The sequence below is a fragment of the Tubulanus polymorphus genome, chromosome 3 (genome assembly GCF_964204645.1).
Source record: "Tubulanus polymorphus chromosome 3, tnTubPoly1.2, whole genome shotgun sequence".
NCBI classification, from domain to species: domain Eukaryota; kingdom Metazoa; phylum Nemertea; class Palaeonemertea; order Tubulaniformes; family Tubulanidae; genus Tubulanus; species Tubulanus polymorphus.
In genome coordinates, this window is record NC_134027.1 from 17,727,560 (window position 1) to 17,752,410 (window position 24,851).

Below are 24,851 nucleotides of genomic sequence, written 5' to 3' on the forward strand. Positions count from 1 at the left end.
AAAAAATCCATGTTATTATGATTCATTGTATGCCTGCCATGGATTTTCTGCTACTGACAGAAATTTTTGCTTGCTACAAGCCCGGGACAGAAGCATTTTAGGGGGTCAGCAATACGTGTTTATTCAAGTGAAAAGAGGAATGAATGATTTTTCTTTCAAAGTGAAGTTTATACACCAGAACAATAAAAAATGCCCATGACTGAAATTTTCTGGTGATAGTTTGTCTGGACAGAAGCCCCAAAGTGCCACACCCTGGCCCACATGGATTTATACAAGTCTATTGAGGAATGGTTGAAATAAGTTTTATTCAAACAGTATATATCAGATATACATGAAATTGGGTTTAACAAACATTTTTGCTTGCTACAAGCTCGGGACAGAAACATTTTAGGGGGTCAGCAATACGTGTTTATTCAAGTGAAAAGAGGAATGAATGATTTTTCTTACAAAGTGAAGTTTATACACCAGAACAATAAAAAATGCCCATGACTGAAATTTTCTGGTGATAGTTTGTCTGGACAGAAGCCCCAAAGTGCCACACCCTGGCCCACATGGATTTATACAAGTCTATTGAGGAATGGTTGAAATAAGTTTTACTCAAACAGTATATATCAGATATGCATGAAATTGGGTTTAACAGACATTTTTGCTTGCTACAAGCCCGGGACAGAAACATTTTAGGGGGTCAGCAATACGTGTTTATTCAAGTGAATAGAGGAATGAATGATTTTTCTTGTTTGCTAGATATGATTTATTCAAACTATAAAAAGTGTAAGCTTTCACGGAAATTCACATATCTTCAGAATAACGTAATAAGTCTCTTAATAGAGAAATTGTCATATTATGTACAAGTTTACATGTATAGCGGGCAAGTATCAGTAAGTATAGCTTGATAACTTGTTAGTCACAATCATCATCATCACTGTCACTCTCACTGTCACTCGTCCATGGAGTATCTTCCAAAAGATCTAATTCTAAGCTAGTTTCATTCTCATTTCCATCGTCATCATCGTCAATGTCTGTGTCTGCATCATATACGTCAGAAAATTCATCTGAAATACCGGTAGCACTTTCTGTAGTAGGTTCTTCTGAAAGTTTTTCTGGAAGAGCGTTTCCTTCATACCAGTATAGTAAATAGTTACCATCGTCATTGAACCATCCGTAGTTCAACGGGTTAATTCCACTGGTTGGATTTGCTGTACTGGCTCGTCTCCACAGAATAGCAATGTAGTTTACTCGCAACAGATGCTGGTCCAGGCTTTTCTGACATGGAGGTAGAGATGCACAATTTATCTTTTTCACCTTTTCAGTCATCTTACCACCTGATGTCATTTTTATGAAGCTCTGATATCTTGCCTCATTGATGTCATTCAAGTTCTTGAATCCATAAAGTTTGCAAATGAACTTACAAACTGCAGCTTTGTCAATGTTGTCAGTGGTAAGAGATTGGAGGGCTGCAACAGCGCTTTTATCATGTTCCAGTTTTGACAAAGGAATGGCCTTTCCCTTCCGATAGAATGATGACGTAAAATCGCAACCAGTTAGAGCATGGAATGCAATCATAGATTCCGCAAGCCCAGGCTGCTTTGCATTAAGACTCCTTGCAATGCCTGATGCATCAATATAACGGCGGTTATTGGCTGAACCATAGTCCATGACGAGACGTATATCAGGTATCTTCTCTGCCACGGATATGAGAAGCACCAATACATCGGTATCAGATGACCTAATCAGAGTATTTCCAGTTGTTCTTGCAGCATGGAACACTATGAGTGTACCAGCTTCTTCGTGAGTTGCCTGGTACTGTTCTGGTTCTTCAGACTTCAGCATTCCCATCGAATTTACCCAAAGCTTCACACATTTTCCACCATGGGACACAAAAACTGTCTTGTTGTCTATCACTGGACAAAAGTGCTCCTTCTTGAATTCAGACAATAAAAATGCTGCAAAAGCCTCTTTAAATGGGCCACTTTTCAGGAGATCAATGCCCTTTTTCTGCTGTTGCTGTTCTGAACTGGTTATATTGAAGCTTTCGGTTTGGCCACCTCTTTTTTGTCGTTCACAGTCTTTTATTGAAGGTTGAGAGTAACGGTCGAGCAGGAGATGAACTGACAGGGCTTTAGCTCGACAAACCTTTACCATTACACTTCTCGCTATGGCACCATATGATGATGTATTGTGTGTCGGTAGTACTTCATGTAAAAGTAGCCCACCATCAATCAGAAGTGTATCAATAGGTTCATTTGGATCGTATGATGTTTCAAGATACTTTTCAAGAACTTTTGTCAAATTGGCTTTTTCTGTTTTCGTAGGCATGCCATCAGCATGTGCTAAGCATAGTGGCACAATAGTAATTGGGAATTTCAGAATCTTCTGAAGATCGATGTTTTTTTCCATCGTAAGTAAGTGACCGAATGCATCGCGTACCCCTTCCGCGGCAGTCAGAGCTTTTTTCTCCCGAGTATTTTTTGGTTTCAGATTTTCTGCTGCAAAATTCGACACTTTTACGCGCTTAACCTTCTTTAGCATTCGCGTGTTGCTTCCTGTGCATTCATCATAGAACTGTTTCTTGAGTGCTGCACCACGATTTAGAACACCAGTCAAGTAGTCTACAGTTGCTTTGTTAGCTATTTTTCCGGTGGCCAAATTCACCAATTGTGTTGGCGAGCTGTTTTCAAATGGATTGCACGTTTTCGCTAGGTACTCTTGAAATGATTGCATGTCTTTGTTATCGCGTCGAATCCTGTGTTTTGTCCGTTGTTTCATGGGAGCTTCTCCAGCTTCAATGCCACTTTGTGTTTTAAGTTCAGAAACTGCAAGGCTTCTCTGGGTAAGTGTCACACACCACCGCCGAAATGCTGAATCGGAATTCCCGAAGTGTGTTATTCCTGTCGAAGATGAAGCAGCATCCCGATTTACTGTCTGCTCAAGAGTGATGTCGATTGGTGACCGTGAGTAGGAGTTTTTTGTCCGTCTAGTTGAAAATGCGCCCGCTTTTAAAACATCTAATGCAGCTGGCTCAAGTTTTCTCAGGTTCTCCAGAAACCATGTCCCCCAACGAGCGTAATTGGGCCGATTGAGAGCGAAGATTTCCACTAATCGTGGAAAAACAGTTATGTACAGATTGACATCATTCATGCAAACAGCACGCTGGATTTCTCTATATACACGGTTAATCAAGTAAATGTAAATAGCCCAGAACGCAGCAGTGCTGCCGAGTTTTCCCTCAATGACCGACTTCAAAAACGTCTCAAAGTCGATTGTTAATACATTGAAGTCTTTGTGGTCTGCAATTTCAACCAAGAAGTCTTTATCACTGGTGGAAGCAGCCTTGAGTGTTTCTATTATATGAATATATTTGTCAGAATTTTCAGCTTCCAAGAGGAATCGTTCAAACAAAGCTTTTTCGAAACATCCCGCAATAATTTGGTGAAGCCGCGCACATCTATTATAAAACTTCCCCTTCACAAAGCCATTTAACGATCCTTCGGCTAGAATTCCTGATTCTGTCATGAGATACTCTAAGCCTGATTCAGCTATCATTGTCCCAATGGCACCAAAAAATGCTAGTTCTACATGAAAGTGGCCGAGTAAAATGATAAGTTTATCAAACTTTGGCTGATGAAGAACTTGTATCGAATATGCCTTAAGAGCAACGGCAAGATCATAGGTTACAGGATGGTAAGGCATACCTGATTCTTCTGCAACTAGCATTGATCGGTTCATTGTCTCATAAACGACGTCATTTCGAGTCGGTGACTGTGAAATTGGGTCAAGGTAGGCTACAGCAGTAATGGGCAAATGGTCTTCAACAAACATTGAGAAGAACCCGTTAAACATTGGAATATCTTTATAAACTGAAATGGCTAGCCATAAAATATCCAAAGTTTTCGCTGTCTGGAGTTTCGTCGAATCATCTTCTTCGTGTGCTTTACTGAAATCAAATTTTGCCAGTTTAAGATTGCTGTGAAATGGTGGAATTGTTTTCACTGGTCCATCATATCTTCTCCTTGGTCGGACAGATGTTGACTCACTGTTCTCAAATCGAGCAGTCGGCTGGCCAATATCATCAGGAGGGATATTCTGGTAAGCTATTCCGACTGTCACATGCAGGCTAGCTTTGCCATCGAGCGTTTCAATGTTTAAATCATAATTGTCCCACGCTGTACCTGAAATAAGAAGGCAGAAATCGAATTATTTCTCCCATCTCCGATCAATGATCAGTTCCAAACGAGACAGAAATTCTTTCTAAAACACTGCTTACCTGTTGCCAGGTATGGAGCAAGCTTTATTCCTGCGGGTGTCTCTAAGTTTCTTGAGCTACACGTGTATGCCAGCTCAGTCTCTATTCGTTTGCACTCATCGTAGCTGATTGAATGACCATTTCGGTTGAGAATTTTGAGAGTAGTTTTTGATCCCAGCATTGATGACAACCCTAATCCAAGGAATGTGCTCTTCCAAGGACGAACAGCACCACGTGTTGTCGAAAAAACCGCATCAGATGAAAGAGCTTTTGCTCTTCTTTCTACATTTTGGTTCATGCTACTTGAGAGACCATTAAGAAGTGTTTGGAAAAATGTCTCCGTTAGTGGTGGTATATCTGGAGCTGATGATTTTAAACTTTCAATTGACGTAGGCACAGGTAACTTTGTTTTAGCCATATTTAGCATTTCTGAACGCAAAGTCATAGCTGTGCTTCTAACGCTTTCATATAATGGAACCATATTCTGAAGTTTGGATTTTGCTATTTCGAACTCCAATTCACAGTTATAGACGAAGTTGCCTTTTCGATTGCATTCTTTTCCAATAACAATCCTGTCCCCAAATCTATTTTTCAGCTTTTCAGTTAAGTTTTGGTAAGTGTACGAGTCGAGATCAGCCCTGAGTCCACCCTCAGAGATATACAATTCCTTATACAGCTCCATCAGATGAGATACATATTTTGGGCACTTCATTTCAAGTACCTCAGTTTCAATAAGGTCTGATAAACTAGAAAATGCTGCCTCATGTAGTTTTCTACCAGATGATTTTGAGACGGTGTGTTTTTCTTTAGTTTCACGCAGGAACTGGCGTTTACAAGAATTGTGATACTTCGCCTCGATTGCGACCAGGTCATCAGTTGCAAGAGACCTTATTCGCTGGCTTTGTTCATTTTCAGGATGTCTCAATGCAGCATCAATAATCTCTTTACTTGATTGTAGAGACTCGAATGTACACATTTTTTCTATGCTTCCATCTTTACCTCTAATTCTTTTTGTTTTATGAGGGCAGAAAATACATTTATCATGGAGGATGCCTTTGGAATTGGACCTTGGTAAGTCAGATGATGACCTAGTGGCTTTAGGTGGTGTGCATAAAGGCTCGCCTTGTGATTCACTTTCCCTTTTCTTAGCACAATTGACAGCGGTAAATCTCCTATTGCACTCACTATGATAATGAAGTTCAAAGGAATCTGCGGTAGACAAGATATATTTAGAGGCATCTTTGAAAACATCTCTCGGACGATTCAGGCGAACTTCAGCCGCTTTGCGTAAATTTTCTTGTGATTTATACACTCTGAGACCACTCGATTCTTGTTCATTTTTATTGCAGATTACGCATTTCTGTAAATCGGGAATAAAGGCAACTTAACATTAAATGTTGAATAGTACGAGTTTTTGTATCAACGTTTAATTGCTGTGTCTCATGGTATCCATTGGCTCTCATTGGATGGACAAGGGATTATATAATCTATAGATAATATTTAAAAAATTTATGTTTTCTAACATGTTTTTCAAATTTTAAAAACTCTGTGTACCTTAACGCCAACGAGCACATTAGTGGCAATAGCATCTTCGATTCTCCCAGCCTGATCTGATGCTGCTTCAGACGAAGATATTGCGGACAAGCCCTGAAATTAAAAGCTTATATTGCATATATCTCGCTTATCTTAACTTTATAAAAAATGAGATTCAGGGGGATATTTTCAACTGATGGGTTGACCTTACCTAATAGATAGGTTATATTTCTAATTTAACATGTTTGATTTCTATACTTACAGTTATAAAGCTTTCTTCAAGATCCATTGTTTCTGACCATGTTATGGCTATAGGCTACTATATATTAACCATGTAGAGTCGGGGTGTAGAGTAAAGCACACTAATCACAAAAGTTTTATTGACTGTTTGGCCTTGTTTTAACATCTGGCAGAACATATTTCAATATTGTGCTGTATGAACTTCATTTTGGAAAAAAAACATTCATTCCTCTTTTCACTTGGATAAACACGTATTGCTAACCCCCTAAAATGCTTCTGTCCCGGGCTTATAAGCAAGTGAAAATGTCTGTTAAACCCAATTTTATCTACTACTTATATAAACTGTTGAAGCAAAACTGATTTCAACCATTCCTCAATAGACTTGTATAAATCCATGTGGGCCAGGGTGTGGCACTTTGGGGCTTCTGTCCAGACAAACTATCACCAGAAAATTTCAGTCATGGGCATTTTTTATTGTTCTGGTGTATAAACTTCACTTAGTAAGAAAAATCATTCATTCCTCTTTTCACTTGAATAATTACGTATTGCTGACCCCCTAAAATGTTTCTGTCCCGGGCTTGTAGCAAGCAAAAATGTCTGTTAAACCCAATTTCATGTATATCTGATATATACTGTTTGAATAAAACTTATTTCAACCATTCCTCAATAGACTTGTATAAATCCATGTGGGCCAGGGTGTGGCACTTTGGGGCTTCTGTCCAGACAAACTATCACCAGAAAATTTCAGTCATGGGCATTTTTTATTGTTCTGGTGTATAAACTTCACTTTGAAAGAAAAATCATTCATTCCTCTTTTCACTTGAATAAACACGTATTGCTGACCCCCTAAAATGCTTCTGTCCCGGGCTTGTAGCAAGCAAAAATTTCTGTCAGTATCAGAAAATCCATGGCAGGCATACAATGAATCATAATAACATGGATTTTTTCATTCCTTCCAAAACTTGAATAAAGCCTTCAATTTGGGTCTAAAATATTGCCCCCAGGGACCAAACTAGCAGGCTGCGCCTCGGCAGAAGTTCCGATCCTGTATGCGTGCCATAATACCAATCAAATGAAGGCATAAACAGGTATTCCCCTCTTCACTTGAATAAATGGAGCCAGCTCCCGGTCTACAAGGATTCAGCAGCCATAATTTGTATCCGTGTGTTTGGGAAGCTGTCCAGATCCTCGAGGGAATCGGCTTTTTTGTTAGAACATTCGTAAGTGATGGAGCCACTCCTAACCGGAAGTTTTATCGTATGCACAGACGAGATGAAAAAATTACATACTGGACGATCAACAGATATGACAAGTCTCGGAGAATTTATTTTATATGTGATGTGCCGCACTTGATCAAAACTAGCCGCAACAACCTCGAAAATTCTGGATTCAACAAAAAATCACGTGATTTAATGGTAGGTCTTAATAGACCCAGGGAGGTCCAACCTTCCTGATAGACTTGTGTCTAGTCGATTTATTTAATGTACCTAATGATAAATTTTTGTATATTACAGTTCCGCGGAAAGCCTATTAAATGGACGCAATTGCTTCGACTAGTTGAAGGAGAAGTTGGAATTAATAGGCAGGCTCCTGGACTGAATCGTCTAAGAAAATTACGACATGAACATTTGCATTTGACACCAGCGACACGTATGCGTGTGAATTTAGCTGCCCAAGTATGTTGAGTTCTTGAGTTTTTTTTTTTTACTGTTAATCCTCCCACCTCCCTCATCTTATGAATCACAAATTAATATTCTTTCTGTTTCAGGTTCTGAGTAATTCTGTGGCAGTCGCGCTTGAACTTTATAATGAACCAGAGCTCAGTTCAATGATTCTTTACATACGGATGATAAACAAATTTTTCGATTGCCTGAATGTTTCGACAGCTTATGAGAGCATAAGAAAGAGGAATCCAGATTTAAAGGAGTATCGTAGTGAATCGGACGAACGATTAAAGGTAGATTTATAGTTATTTCATTTGGAATGTATTGTTTCACATATAATTAAATTACAACTGAATATTCTTGTGATTCTAGTGGCTTCTCAAAGAATTCATACCATTCCTGGACGAATGGGAAGGAGAAAAAGACCTGTATGAAGGTTTGACAAAGGCACAAAAAGCAAGAAAATGTTTGAGTTGGGAAACAATTGAAGGCTTCCGGATAACTGGTGTGTTTCTTCTCCTTATATCGATAGAAAACCTTATGTGATCACCATTATTGAACAAGATTTGATTTTATATATTTTCAGTGTTCTCTTTTACTGAGTTGACAGTCGAGTTATTAAATATCAATGGAGTGGAATATTTCCTCAGCGAGAAGCTCAGCCAAGATCCGTTAGAGGAGCACTTCTCGAAACAAAGAAGTTGTGGAGGAAACAGTGACAATCCCACTGCCGCCGCTTTTGGCCACAATGAACTCAACCTTATGATAGCAGGAAATTGTGCGAAGGCATCGTCAAAAGGCAATTTCCGTGGTAAATTCAGAAGAGATGACGACATAGACATTGAATCGGTTGTGCCTCTTAAAAGAAAAAAACGTACTTAAAAGTCGAAAAGTGTATTTATTTGTATGTCAGTAGTATTACAAATGAAAAAGTGAATACATGATATGATACATGATACACGATATATCGAGTGTGTGTTACCAGCTGAACACCAGTCAACTTTGATTCGGTCGCAGAACAACCCGCAATACTGTTTTAGCCCGATAAATGTTCTGCGATCGATACTACGCATGCGCACTGCAGCTCATTGAACAACGTGGAAGTGGCTGTGTATACACATATTTTTCTCTAGAAAATCGGTTGAAATTCAACAATTTCTCGTAAAATTTGTCCAAAAAGGTATGTATTTTTATTCTTCTATATCTCCGAAACCCGGTATCGGAACATTAAGTATTTATATTGTGATTAAAGTCTGTTTTTATGTGTTAAACATATGTTTTTGCCAGTTCGTTCCGATTCCGGGTTTAGCGTTATTTGGGCCTTGAAGATGTCAAATATTTCGGCCCAGACTCGCGCAGCTTTCGTTTCTGACGTCATGTTGCTATGTTACGACACAAACATATACACGAAGTATGATCTTTAAAATGTGTATTTACTACATAATAATGTTACTTAATAACGCTTACATTAGGCCTACAAATTATTGTCCCCAATATAATCCAAGTTGCCTAAATAGCATCAGCAATCTCATTTAATTAACCTTTTCTTGTTTTTAGTCATGGATCTTTGTCGATTGTGTGGAAAAAATGCGAAACCTCCGGATCGTCGTCCTATCGATAAAAATAATTTCAAAAGCCATGTGAAGGAGTTGTTCAACATTGATTTTGATGATGATACTGAACAGTACCCGATATATATCTGTAATATGTGTCGTGTCAAATTACAAAAATGGCGTAAGAACAAAAACGTTAAAAAAACTGTCCCTGTGACTATCAAATTAAAACAATGGACATGTAAACCACTGGTTAATTCCAAGTCTGGACGGCGACGTATTTGTAGTCAAAATTTTATCGATCGATTTTCCATAATGTACTGCTGCCATTCCATTTGAACTGAATTTAAATACTCGATGGTTAATCACTTCAGTCATAGCCTTTTCCAAATATATAGTGTTCCTGCGAAGATAATAATAATGATTATTATTTTAACATGTACTTATCTGGATTTTTTATATTATGTTTATATATTATTTTCTATATTCGTTTATTATTTTATAACCTAAAAGGATTGTATTGATTATAAAAATAAATTTTAAAAAATACCTGTATGTGTGTTTTCTCGTGTTCAGATCGCAGTCTCTGGTCAGCTGAGCCTGAGAAGTACCTATATGAAAAAGAAAAGAATAAAGTGCCTGCAATACTATACAGTACTATAGCGTCTATGAATAGCGAGCAAGTATCAGCTGAACATAAATGCGTTTTGCCGTACTATCGACGTTGCAGTACGCGCTTCGAGGAACTGCGGTGGATGACGTCATTCGTCCGTCCATGACGTACCTTGTTGTGTCTGGTAGCTGTTGCGTCACTTCGCGGTAAATTCTAAACTCAAACTGTGAACTGTTTTGTGCTTAACTTTCGACTGTTTAGTGTGCGGGGACAGCGGTCTCGAATGAACTTTTTTTCCGATTGGGTATCCAGAACTTTAAATGCGGTTTTATGATAAACTATATCATGAACTTTAATATGCGTTGTAGTGTCGAACTCTAAGAAATAGTTACTCGTTATAATGAATTGTTTACTAATGTTCTTTTTCAGGATTTGTTCTAGAGGTATCAGCGGGATGTTCACGAGTTGGTTTAAATTCAAAATTTCGGGACGAAATTTAAACTGGATAGGGAGTGTTGATCCACAGCTAGATTTTCGTAGTAACTGAAAAATGTTTCGTAGTATTTAGAAATGTTCTTAATGTTGTTTCCGTATGCGTGGGGGTTACGTTAAAGCCGTCAGACAAGAACGTACTAGTAGTAAGAATTACGAAAGTTCTTGTTTGATGCTTTCATCTACCAACGCAAACCATAAATCAGTCTATAAACAACAATTCTTTCTCGGTTCTTCTGCTGTGGGATCTGGCAAACATTCAGAAAATCTTTATATAAAACTTTTAAATAGTTGGAACCATATTTGGTTGGGTCGGAACAATGGAGTGTATTTATAATGAGGCTCGTGAAGGGATCACGCTGATACTTGATGATATTCCCGGCTACTTTCCGTAAAAGGAAAAACCGGAAGTTTAGGAAGATGTGGTTGTTTTGCTTATCCTGTATTAAAATAGAATTAGTTAAATTGTAGATAAAATAATTAGTATAAGTATTTCAAATAATTTAAGAATTGATAATCAATCACAATGTATTCCGAATCGTAGTTAATTATAATAATTAAAAAAGAAACAATGAATTTGTACTGTAATTAGAAAAGAAAACAAAGTTTTGAAAAGATATTTAATTTGAGCAATCTAGATGTTGTTTAAGAACAAATTGTTAATAATCGCTAATGTTTTAGAAAAATTAATTTGTGTTAAATGTTAAAACTAGCTGTCTGAAGTTTCTGTTGTCTGTATGCGCTCGTTGGTAATTCACAGACAATAGCTGCTCTCTCAACAACGACTAGCAAGGAGTGAGTAAATCACAACGCGTCATGACAGGAGGGTTGGAAGGAAAAAGTGAGTTTAGCAAATCAGTTTTGAAAATAATTTTAGATCAGCGAATCATTAAGGCCAAATTCTATATGACCAAAACAGTCATGACAGTAAGGTTGCTGCTCCTTGCCAAAAGTCGAGTGGGAGAGTCGGTATTTTAAGAATGCCGATTCTTTCTATAAAAGGGACCCGCATCTTGAGAGAGCAGTCAATCGGGAGAATCTGTACCTTAGTAAGACGAGTGTCGACAGCAGGACAGGAGAAGCTTCGGAACGATAGGGATTCATATAATAGGGATTAGGAAAATCATTCTCAGGTTCAAGGTAAATAAAATATATTATCTTCAATATTATCATCCGGTATTTCAGTTTATTCATTCGGATTTGTGCACGGACACGTTCTCTCGCCAGGGCCTTACTCAAGTATTTTAATAGATAACGATTAAAGAGAGGATTGTGACCGGTGTATCACTATAGTCATCAGTATACATAAGCAAAACATAGGCTCATTCATAGTACCAAAATTTGGCAACATCAAAACTTTTGTATGGTCAATGGATCAGTCTGAAATTTCGTACACTTGTTTAGCTATCTACCATCAATGTTGTGTCCAAATTTCATCAAAATCGGATAAAAATAAATGATTTTTTAAAAAATTGAAATGTCTCTAAAAATCTTTAATCTTGGCCCTATCTCTACAAAAAATGATCGCTAGCATCAGACTTTCATTCCCACTATGACTAGATTATTTAAAATCAGTTTAGAACTTGATATGAAAACTTTTATGAATTTGTCAAATTTAACTGTGTGTGACCTGCTTTTCTGTTGTGAGCCAACCTCGCTCACTCTTAACATTATAAACAAGATACTGCAGTTAGTGGGACGGCCGATCTCAAGTGTTTGCCACCCGGTTAACTAGCATCCATACTCCTCGGCCTTTAAGAGCTTAAACAACTTTTGTAGTTATGGCCCTATAGTTTTTGGCTTCTGAGGTTTTAGAGACTAGAGGGGTTATAACCCTTAGGGATCAATTTAGGCTGTACCTGATTCAGACATTGGATTTCGAAAGTCTCATGGTAACTACATGTAGAGTTTCCAAGGAAACTGATATCAGCTGTGATGGTCAGAGAATCCTGAATTCTGAACAGAAATGTTGGCAGGATATTCTGGACAGAAATTTCCATATTGCTGGGGTACGCATTTAACGGATAATTCTGGCAAACAGAAATGTTGGCATAAAATACTAGACAGCAATTTCTGGAAATATTCCGGAATTCTGTGAATTGTCAATTCTTGAATGGATCTGTTGAGTTCTTACTCCAAATGCTCGAGAATTTCAAATAGGAACATGTTGATTTATGTGTCGTATTGGGTTCGAATCCCACTTAAAACCATTTTTGTGCAGCAGGATCGGGTAGCTAGAGTGCTAATGGGTCAATTAAGCAGTTGGTGTTACGTAGATGTGCCAGTTGTATTTGTGATTTGGCTATTTCTGGCCGTAACATGTTGCAATGTACCGGCAGTAGTTTCTTCAGGTCAACAGGCTGTTCTCTTTTTCGGCGTCTCTCTACATTTTCGTAGAATTCTGCAAATTCTCATTATGGTAACAACTCTTTGAACCTGCCTTTTTCCAAGAATGATTTATTTATATGAAACTGGTTTCTGAGAAAGCAACAATTGCCCCTGGTACCACCTGAAATAAATCTTAAAATTTGATTTTAGGTTTCCTTCTGTTAGGGATATAACCTCTCATTAACCCTTTTGGTACTGGCCACATACCTACCTGAGACAGAAATCGAAATTTGTGTTGATTTTCTTAAAACCCCTGGTATAAAGATATCCTAAGTGTTGTGGAAGGGGTACTGTACCCACGGAGGGCAACGTAGTGAAAAACATTTTGGTGATTAATTAATTTTTATACTAATTATGTGCGTCACGTGACCTAATAAGCATAATTGATAAAGTTTTACAGAAAAATCTCAAAATAAAATTTGGATATCTTATCAATTACTAAACAAAGCCTGCTTTTCTATTCTGCAGTATGTTAGGATGATTATCTGAGAAATTGATGGAAAATTCCCTTTAATAAAAAAATTATGGCCGTTTTAGTGTAGCAAGGTAGTCCGCACAATTAGAGAAATATACTAATTAATTTTGATCCACAAAATATGTTTCGAAACGACTGTTTGTACGAAGTAGCTGAAGTACTTCGAAGGTTTTGTGATAGATGGTGCATGGGTATTATGACAATTCGGTCAAAATGAGGGTCACCGATGACCATGTACCACGTAGCGAAGCTGTGGTACACGGTACAAGCTGTGGTACGAAAGTCATCGGTGACCGTGTACCACGTAACGAAAGGGTTAAAGGAAAATATACCATCTTATAGAAGTGCTATAATAAAAATATTATTAATACGGTACATGTTTTTATATCAATGTTGTTTCGGCAATGTTGATCCAACATAGCGATACCAATAGTTGACATTAGGTTGGTTTTATCACCCTACATTTACAACCTTAAATCCACTATATTTCAATGTTCATGTTCAATATGGATCCAACATTGTTTCAATGTAATTGTGCTCACTTTTACTCATCAAAAAGGCATGCAATATCCTACGTGCATTATTTCAAAATACAATGTATTCCATTAAAAATAGTTTATCCACAATAATGAACTATTCGGTGCACGTATTAATAAAATGTTTTATTTCTCAGTAATAGCTGTCTTCTAGTTTGTTACATGGTGTCAGAAGAAACTTTATTTTGAAAGATGGATTATGACTATAGAGCCGGAAAAGTATTTTCAAGAGGCACAAGTTCTGGTCTATAGAAACCTATTTGTCTAATGAAACTGTCGATCAGTGGCTTTATAGGACATCATTTTACCAGATACAGTCAACAAGATGATTAAGATGGGATCGTATTTGGTTTTGTCAACAAGAGGGTACTAGTTCCCTTGCTTAGGGACCCTAATTAACTCTTGGATACTGCTTTCAAAGTGTGCTGAGCATCAGAGAATAGCGCATCACGAGCCAAATCAATGGCGGGTGCGGGATATCAAATAATGTTGTTACTAACAACAAATGAAAGCAGAAGTCTCTCATAAAGACAGTGAGTTTACACCTAAATGTAAATATTGCCGCAGCAAGTACGAGCCAATGTTCTGTTTATGACAAAAAAAGTAACCGGTTTCGTGGGCAAAATAATTTCGCACGCGTGTCTAGGAGCAAAAAGAAAACCATCTTGAAATAGATAAAAATATGCGAAAAACGCTGGCCCTAACAAACCATAACAGATAGCTAGATATGGCACCAAAAAGGTGCTTGACAAGGAAAACGTTAACTCAATTAACCCAACATGGAATTTTCAACATCACAAAAGATCCTTATCTTTCCCGTGACAGTAAAGACTGAGTAAATCCAATCATAGTCATGAATTTGATTTTAATTTGATTGAACATAACTAAAAATGCTGACATAAAATTTGCATTCTACAAATCTTTGAATTATCGATAGCTTTCAATCTTCATTCTTCATGTCAATGAACACAAACAATTTATCTAAATTATTTTACTTATTTCATTGAGTATAGATGACAAATTTTGACAAAATTGTACTAAGTATATAACCATTTTTAGCTGTAACGGTGTGTTATCAACCACTGATATATTGCCCCAAAGTGCAATTGTGTATCTACAATATAAACATCAAGACCTTTGCGCATTAAAGCATAAATGCATTGCAAGAACTAAGAAAGGAAGCGCAACGAATTTGAATTAGGGGTCCAGCGAGACCATGCCGAATTGAGAGGTGGTTTGAAATGCTCAACAATCTGATGTTATTCCCCTGATGAACATATTAAGGAAAGGCAACTTTGAAAGACACCACAATCAAAGAATATGTCATGAGTTGAAATTTTTCAATTGATTATGGGAACAAAATATCCCAATATATCAATAATATTGGTACCTAGGGATATACTTAATAATTCAATGGCCCCTGGAAACCATACTCAAAAACCAATGATCTTGAAACGCTCAAATTGTAAATGATTCGAAATTCAACTCCCACTGGCCAAAAACTGGGCCATCCCAAATTCCATGTATCATAAACTTTCAAATTCAAGTAGTTTCGAACGCAAACCAAACCTTCAGCATGGCAGATGACTGGACTGAAGATCTAGAAACCAAATTGGGAGAATTATGGTGTGAGCGGTCCTCTCTTTGATGTCACTAGCACAATGTATTCAAAAATGAATCAGAAAGATAAAGATCAAAGAGAAAAATGATTCATTGAAGCTTTACCGGATTTCCCTTGTAAACTACAATTCCAAGCCGACAATTCCAAGACATTCCCGTGAAGCCTCTTCAAAACCAAAAATTCTTCTAGACTCTGTCTACAGACAGACAGACAGACAATGAACAAATGGTGGAAAAGTGAGCGCAATAGCATGTAGGGAATAAAGTCCCAAGTGGGCTAAAAACCGAATCTAATATTGGTTTTGATTATATGGATATTGTTGTCCAGGATGTGGCCCACCCATAGGCGGTGCTGCCATTTGACCTTGCACAGACCCTCCCATCTGACTTTGCATCGACATTCCCATCTGTCCTGCCATGTTCATCTGACTATGCATTTGATTATGCAAAGGCTGGCCCATTGAACCTATCTGGGGTTGTGGAGGCATTTGTCCAGGAACCATCGGCGATCCCATTTGACCAGGCAAATTTTGTCCTGTCATTGAACTCTGAGGCATAGGAGCTGACATAGAATTAGGTGGATTCGGTGGCATGGGACTACTAGCCATAGAACTTGGAGCCATTTGATTTGGCATTGGGTTCGAACTAGACAGAGAACCAGTGGACATCATACCAACAGCTGAAGAACCCCCCTTATGACCACTATCACTTCCCTGGGAATTGGGTCGTTCCATCTGGCCACTGGAAGGCATTGGCGAATTTGATTGTACAGGATGAGTTGATACTCCCTGACCTTGACCCTGTCTGTTTATCTGTCCTATTTGCCCTTTATTCATGCTGTTCTGTGGTTGTATCTGACCCTGGGGACATTGCCCAGGGACCTGACCCACAGGGACCTGTCCAGACAATTGACTTGAAGCACCCTGTCCTGGCATTTGAGCAGAAGGTGTCTGTCCTGGCATCTGACCTGGGGGACCCTGGCCTGGCATTTGACTCGCAGGACCTTGTCCTGGCATCATTTGATTTTGAGGATTTATATTTTGAGGTTGACCAGGATTTTGTGGTCCAGCCACTGATATCTGTGGATGGTAACCTGGATACTGTTGACTGCTGTATGTATACTGTATTCCTGGTTGCTGTGGATACCCTGCAGATATTGGCGTCTGCTGATTTTGTCCTTGGTAACCAGGTTGAGGAATGTATTGTCCTGTAAAGACAAAAAATAAATGATAAAATCTATTCACAACGAGTTGACGTGCGGCTTTTTGACCACAGGGGTATCAGTTTACAGTAGTGAACTGTGTTGCAGGGGTGCATGCTGAGCCAGTTAAGTGACTTGTTGCTATGGTTTTGTACACAAATTCAGCAAGAGTGAATAACTAGCAAGATTTCACAAGACATGCAGTCTTAGGAATATAGAAGAATTTTAGTTTATCTTGTTGTTTTATACACTCTTATTGAATGATGACGTAGAGTTGATGGATGGCAAGGCCTGGCAGTTATCCAGATAAAATAGTTGCAGTTGTTAGAAAGGAGAGAATTTTCGAGGATTTTGCACATTTCACAGAATATTCAACGAAAGAAGATATATCTGGATTTAACACATGTCAAGTCACATATTTTTGTAACATATTTTCACAGAGCTCTAGGCATTTAGACAACTGATATTTTCGTGGTTTTCACTCATAGAGAAGTGGCACTATATTATATCTAGATAATAAGATGGCACAGATTGAACTCCAATCTATCCAGTCACTCTCTTTTGCGGATGCATCCATATTATATAGTTTGAATCTGATTCAGACGAAGAATCATCGCTGGTATTTATAATGAATTCGTCAACCAAATCATTTGCATTTTAAACTGACTTGTGTAATATTAAAGAACCGAGTGGTTGGAGATGCAAGTTATGTGTGTGTGTGTGTGTGTGTGTGTGTAGTTATGCACTCTTGGTGGACGCTGGGCTGCAGTGGGTCAGCACATCTGTGATGGATCATTTGTGTAGCAGCTATCTGACAGCTCACAGCAGTAGCTGCTCTTTGATGTGGAGAAAATGCCGCACGTCAACTCGTTGTGAACAGACTTTATAATGGATGTGCAGAAGGATAAAAGGAGACTTAGGTAGGTTTTAAATCTCTAAAGGATCCATGAAAAATTAATGATTTTATAACTTTAACATAGTTATACTAACAGGGAGGAAAGACATAACAAAAGGCCCATGGGCCTTGAAGCATTGGTAGATTGTACTGCGGTACGGTATTTAGTGGTTAAAGTATTACATCTGCCGGCAAATGTTCCATGACAATGTTGATTGGGATGACCACAGACTTAAAGCCAATTTGTGTTCGTACGTTTTTCGTTTATACTGAAAATGAAATTCATTTTTCTGCCGAACGATATAAGCCTAGGCTATTTGTATTGTTAAACCTCATAAATGCGATTCTGTTAATAAGACGAAACTAGTTTATTCTGATGTTTTGCCATCATGTCCCAGCTAAGATATTTATATCAATCAAGATTTGGATACAAAAACCTATTCAATATAACAATTTCGGCACTTTCGCCTACACAAGATTTTCATCAACGATGTGAAAGGGTAATCTTGACTGACTGTGGTTTTTGGCATGAACTGTTAGGCCCTACTGAATAATGAAAACAAAAACAGAACGATTTTTCTGAATGCAAGTTCATCTGATGTATACATAGATCAACCGGTCAAACGCACACATGCAAAATGTGTCACAGAGAGCGATGCCAGCTTTGGTATCACTGAGGGTGGCCGGCTGATGATTGCTTGTTTGGTTCCCCAAGACTAAGCCGATTGGTCGTTCATCAGGGATCCTAACAGTAGTTACTATCGGAAATCAATTTGACATCATTTAAGCCACGCTTAGCATATGCGAAGTCATTTCGGGCGGTGTGGGGTCCTCACCCAAGCAAATTTTTGAAATTTGAGGCAATTTTCAGGCATCTGAGAAATTCGCGAGAGCGGAATCTAGCAACCAAATTAATATCAGTTTAATGTGGAAGCCATGTTCGATTTATTACAAATGTATCGAAGATTCTGATTGTCGTTGAAATCTTCAAACAATTGAAAGCGGGTTCGAATCTTTGAAGCAGCAGCTATTTTCTCGGCAGAAAGATTTTTCAATAGTAGTTTTGTTCGAATATAAAACTAGAATGAGGCAAAGCCTCGAATGCCCCCGGCCTGAAATTCACCGCCACGTGAAGTTACAGGGTTTGTGGTAAATGCATTAGAAATATCATGGCCACAATTATTTCTATAAGAATGATATTAGAGGTCATGTGTACAAAGTGTAAAGAATTGATCAACAGTTGCAGCCTCTAGGCTGTGATCCCCTGATGGCCATAATTTGAATCAAATCGACCCAATTTCAAATAGGGTCCTGGTCCAAGTGGTATCCTTCTTGTGTACCAAGTTTGAAATGAATCGGTCACCAATTGCAGCCTCTAGGCAGTTAACATTGTTTTTCATGTTGGCCCCCTGGTGGCCATATTTTCAATCAACCCATTCATCGACCCAATTTCAAACAGGGTTCTGACCTAGGAGATATCCTAAATGTGTACCAAGTTTGAAATGAGTCGGTCATCAATTGCAGCCTCTACTGTCTGTCACACATGCTCTTCGTGCGACGTTTTGGTCCGTAATTTCGTTAATAATCGGTTTATCTGTAAATATTATGCATCAATTTGTTCAGTAAGGAATTTGCATTCAGAAATAAATCATGAACTGGCAGATATTTGTTTGTGTTTGCTTCTATCAGCGATAGATTACCTAGCATACGCTCGCGTAATGCTGAAAAACGGCTTTTATGGCCCGTCACGTGGCGCCACCGACTGTATTTTGATATGCTAATGAGCAGGTGATGACGTCACTGTAACGTTTCCGAGCGTCCGCGGAGCGGATTTTTCAGCATTACGCGAGCATATGCTGAGTAAACTATCGCTCATAAATGAAAACAAAAACAACTTTAGTGAAAATTGTTATTTCTGAATGCAAATTCCTCACTGAACAAATTGATGCGTAATAAAGGTAGATAAACCGATTATTAACGAAATTACGGACCAAAACGTCGCAAGGAGAGTAGGTGTGACAGACAGTAGGCTGTTAACGTCATCTTTCATGTCATCCCCTGGTGGTCATAATTTGAATCAAATCGACCCAACTTTAAATAGGGTGGCCCAAGTGGTATCCTACTTGTGTACCAAGTTTGAAATGAAACGGTCAACAATTGCGGCTGTTAACGTTGTCTTTCATATCAGCCCCCTGGTGGTCAAAATTTGAATCAAATCGACCCAATTTTAAGTAGGGTTCTGGCCCAAGCGATATCCTACTTGTGTACCAAGTTTGATAGCAATCGGTCAATAATTGCGACCTCTAGGCTGTTAACGTCATTTTTCATGTCATCCCCTGGTTGCTATAATTTGAATCGAATCGATCCAATTCTAATAATAACACATTTACGGGCAGTCGACATTTTGGATCTGTTGGTATTGATTTATTGAATAGTTGGTTTTGTTTGACGATATGTATGCATCACGTGTGCATCAGTCTGATCATTACTGCTGTGCGCTTATCAATAGACCACGTGCAGGCAGTAATGTATAGACGCTGCTCACTAGCGTGCGGCGCGTGTATGAATGCTATCGTTTAAACCACATCGTTCCACTATTATCTTTTTCATATCATGTCAGGACGTGGCTGCCTTCTATACTGTAGTAGCAGTACGCGGTACGGTATCGATTTTCTAGATGTACGCTCAGGCTAGCCACGGCAAGTGGATTATTACAGAACTCCCAAGTGTCATAACCGATCATAGCCCCCTACCCCACTATTTTAACATCAAATCTTTATCGATCTCAGAGACCACAAAAATTTCTAATAAGTCGGAATTCCGATTAAAGTCACAAGATTGAGATCCCTGAGATCCTTTAACCTCACGACGGGCGGCTTTGAAGTGTCGCCTGCACACTGTAAGAAGCCAACTAATAGTGCTAATAGTGCAACTGCATCACGCCTTATCTCAATGAGCTACCGAGGCCGCTCGATTCAATTTCAACTACAGCAGCGGCAAATAACCACCGCAATATTGCAATTTACGACAAACAACGTGTAAATTTAATGACTGTTGTGGTGTCCAACGCGTGGAAAAGATAATAAAGGTTATTTTTCCGGGATCTGGCATTACAAAGGGAATCCATCTGCCGAGTGCGTCCAGGGCTGCTACCGCCTCGCGAGTGCACATGAGGCGGGCAGGGCATCTTAAAGCGAAAACATATCTTAGAATATGACCGAACCGACGGAATTTTACAACAAGAGATCCACGGATCTTAATATCTCGGGCGCAGAATGTTATCTTTGTAATGTATAGGTGCCATCTGATTGATGCATCTTTAAGGTTTTCCTTGAACACTTCATAAAATGAGATGTGTAAAATCTGCTGATTTCGGTGAACAACATCATCGAAATCTAATCAGCAATCATCGCAGCAATACGGGATATCGACCAATTCAAGTTCTTGAAATGAATCGTTTGATGGCGTTTGTCAGAACCGGAAATTGGAACCTTAATCCGCCATGCTCTAGTTCATTTGCAATGAAAATCTCTAGCTTCAAGTTTTCAATCAGCGATATTCTACTTACTATATATCGTCACGCGTAATCCTTTAAATATGATAACCCACCGTTACGTTGGATATGATAAAACCTCACTGCAAAGGCTAGAAATCACTATTAGTGTCCTAAAATTATCAAAAAAATTTTGCAACGGCTGAAGATGTAAAGACTGGTTGCCAGGTATCACATGGTGGCAGCACTTGACGGCCCAATTTCGATTGCTGGTTCGAGTCCTGGTACTTTTCATATTTTTATTACAAATCTACGAGTGAAGTCCTTCAAAAATCAATTTTATTTCATATTTATCAGTGTAGCCTGCAATAAATTCACTTTAGAGTCTTGAACTCAACAACAAAGTGATGACACCCGGCTCCAGTCATTACTTCCGTTAGCTGCTTCGAGCGTCATCGCTAAATTTGTGATTTTTGGTAGTTTTTTGACATTTCTAGTGATCTTTAGCGTTCGAAGTGAGGTTTTATCGAATTCAAAACATTGTTAGGATATCATACTTAAAGGATTATGCGTGCCGTTGAAGCGAGACGAGGTTTGGGCCTATTCGATTGTGTGCGAATAATCTTCCTTAAAGTAGCGTATCGATTGAATCTTCGGTTATTTGCATAATGAAATAGATATGGGGAGACGGAATCGATACTACGGCTATCAAATTTTAAAAAAACATATAAGACTCTCCCATGACTGGGAAATGAGAAACTAGAACTGAGCAGATTAATAGATGAGAAGATTAAAAGACCGGTTTGTCTGCGTCAATCGAATATGCCCTTACATTGATTGACAGCGGGAGCTCAGCCAACCGCAGGGAGCAGTTATTTTACTTCAATGTAACGTTGTACATCGGCCTTCCAACCGTTATATGAAACAAAATGCTCCTTTAAATTTCTTAAAGAATCGCCACAAATTTGTCGATTTCTCTTAAATGTACGCGATATTCAAAATTCGATTTCCAACAGATTTTAGCTGCATGATGAAGCTACATTTTGCACATAAACATAGTAGATTGCATGACTTCGGGTCAAAGTTATAACGTCATTTGTCAGCAAAAATTCGATTTTTGGACCCATTACAACATCTCGGGCTTTGCCCAAGATAATAAACTGTCAGTGAATTGATTGATGATACAACATGGTTGTTCTCGGTGTACTTAACAATGATAATTTCCTCCAATAAACAACTTTGGTAAAATTGAATAAAATGATCTATTCTTAGGGTTTCTGCTGCTTTCGCAGAAACCCTCTTGTAATTCTGTTGATTATTATTATTAGGGTTTTCTGTTACATCACAGAAAACCCTATTGAGATTCGCGTGTTTCTTCTTATTATTATTTTATGTCACACTATTTTCACTAAAAGAACTAAGGCTTTGTTACCTTGCCGCTGTTGTCGATACAATCCATATGATATCGTTCAGCTCACTGAGATCTACAAATACTCCGCGTGTTTTTTCACGAATCATCGTTACAAAAGCACTGTCGGGCCGTAGACATCGAAAATTTAGCCCCATTCAATGGGGCGACATGTTTTTCAAGTCGTCATCCCGAAATCAACCCGCAGGCCGATTGTCACTTCGATTAACAATTCAAGTATAAATGAACTAATTTATTGCCGCAGACTTCACATTCAGCCGCGGTCTTCAAACAGTAATTTTAACAATAGCCCATTTTCCTCATCAAATCATATTACCGATACACTGGAAATTTACTACTTTAGATTTTAAAAGCACTTTCGAGCCGTAAACATCGACGAATCGACGTGTGTCACTACATCGTCGTTCCGGGGATCAGCTGCCAGTTTCTCCTCATCATGAGAATCAAATCGAGTACAAATTAATTTGTTACTACCAGTGATTTGGCTGCGGGTTTCAAGGAGTTAGTTTAATAATACCTATTTTTCTTTACCAAATTAACCGTGTATTTACTAAGATAAATCTTTAGTGTACCGGGGAGTCGTAGGCCTAAACTAAACACGCCGAAGAGATATAGCGGAGAAAAGCTGTTATGTTGATGAGGTATCAAAATAAAAGAATATATTACTATATTCGGCCGCGGGTTTCATCCTCTATATCAATACCATCAATTCTCTATATTTCCTACAGTACATACCGATCATTGTCAAATGCACAAGGTATTTACTAAATACAAGTATATAAAACACTCTTATCCATATGTTGGACTCACACTTGACATTCGGAGTAAGTGTTCGCTGTGGGGAAAAGGAGATCGTTCGCTGTGTCGCTTGAAGTTTTTATCGAGTTTTACGCGACCTTAAGGCTTTAGGCCTACCGGTACTGACATTTACTGTCTCAAACAAACACAGTATAAATGTTGCGGTTATTAACGGACTCATTGGATTGAACTTCAAAACAAAATTTACGATATTTAGGAGGGTTGTTATTCAATAGGCCTACGACAAATCAGTCCGGATGTTAGGCCTATGTATATACATAGGCCTACATAGGCTAGTAGCCTCTACAAGGTTAAAGCTAAGTTCACTGTATAGGAGGAACCAGATTTATTGAAATGCATGTTAATTAGTGATTAAATGGTTCTGACTTGCAACGATCAATCACAATTATCTATTTTATTGGCAAGTAAAGTAATATAACTCAGCGCCTGACCATTTCAAATTTGCGTATTGTAATTTATTATGAATTAATTCCGCGTAAGCATAATTATTGGGTCTAAAGAGCAAATAAAAATGTCGCAAGCATCATCATCCATTGATAAATGCACAGCCCGAAAAGCCTACACATTACCGGATGACCTTGAGCTTCAAACTCAACCGTAAATCACGGATTCACAGTCTTCTGACTAACAATTAGTCCGGATCCATTTTTTCCAGCGAACAATAACTACAGCGATGCGCAAGGAAACATGGCAGATGGTTGAATTCATTTTCGGCTTAAATTTATTGCGAGTTTTAGGACTTTAATGAATTTCACGAAACCATGATCCCTAAAATGAGTCAATTGATTAATTCTATTCGTAAATCAATTGACGTTGGCTACATTTCCTGAAGATTTCTGGCTCAAATCAACGTAATATGGACAGAAATGGCAGGAATTTTCATACGGGATATTACTTCAGCGTTTACTCGACAACTCGGTTCGTTGACAACGATGACAGCAGAGTTTATGTAATTTATGGTGAGAATCCATTAACCAGGGAATGTTTTACATGATTTCTTGAGTACATATGGTAGCAAATGATTACTTGGTGAAGCAATGATAATTGTTGGCTACCCGGTATCTACTGTCTTAATGCCTAAATCTAGCTAGCTTTTTTGGAGGGGATACGCCTAGAATAGATTAAGGCCCTAAATGTAGTGTGTAGAACCAGTGGAAAGCCTAAGTAGTTAGTAAGCGGCTGGTTGACACTCTGTACGACTATTTATTTTGAGTACTTTCTTTCCAGCTATTATTCATGGAATGAACTCGTCACTACGGTCTTCAATTCCTTTGACTTTGCAGATTCGTGCAGCTGGTAGAAATAGATTTAAACCACAGCGTGCAAGTGTATGTTTCAAATCAAGCTTTTTCGTCAATGTCGTAACTTAAGCGCAACTGTCTCAGATGCTGTAAGTACTTGATGTTTTGTGTAATTGTTTTTTTCAATTGCCATGTTTACAATAATTGGATTAGTCGTGCTAAACGTCCATGCAGAATTGGATTCATTGTTATTATGGGATGATAATTCATGGGCGTCATGAGTCCTGTGGCTTACCCTTGATATGAAGCTTATAATGTTTATCAGAGACTTTTTTGGATTAAACTAAATAGCCCTTAAAATACCAATTCCTCATGGCTTAATGGTGTCTATGCTCTGCGAGACAGTAGTTATAGAT

General features: G+C 38.4%; 2 protein-coding genes across 6 annotated transcripts in view; one reads left to right on the forward strand and one right to left on the reverse strand.

Annotated features, from left to right (window-relative positions):
- LOC141901789 (uncharacterized) overlaps nucleotides 1-11,472 on the forward strand; it is a 33,897-nt gene extending 22,425 nt beyond the window's left edge. The window contains exon 12 of the mRNA XM_074789262.1: nucleotides 9,810-11,472. Within this exon, the coding sequence (XP_074645363.1) occupies nucleotides 9,810-9,896 (87 nt within the window). The 3' untranslated portion in view covers nucleotides 9,897-11,472. The remainder of the gene's footprint in view (nucleotides 1-9,809) is intronic.
- A 1,707-nt stretch (nucleotides 11,473-13,179) lies between these two features.
- Nucleotides 13,180-24,851, reverse strand: part of LOC141901887 (uncharacterized) — a 153,116-nt gene continuing 141,444 nt past the window's right edge. For all 5 annotated transcript variants that reach the window (XM_074789439.1, XM_074789442.1, XM_074789440.1 and 2 more), the window contains one exon: nucleotides 13,180-16,564. In XM_074789439.1, the coding sequence (XP_074645540.1) occupies nucleotides 15,648-16,564 (917 nt within the window). In that variant the 3' untranslated portion in view covers nucleotides 13,180-15,647. The remainder of the gene's footprint in view (nucleotides 16,565-24,851) is intronic.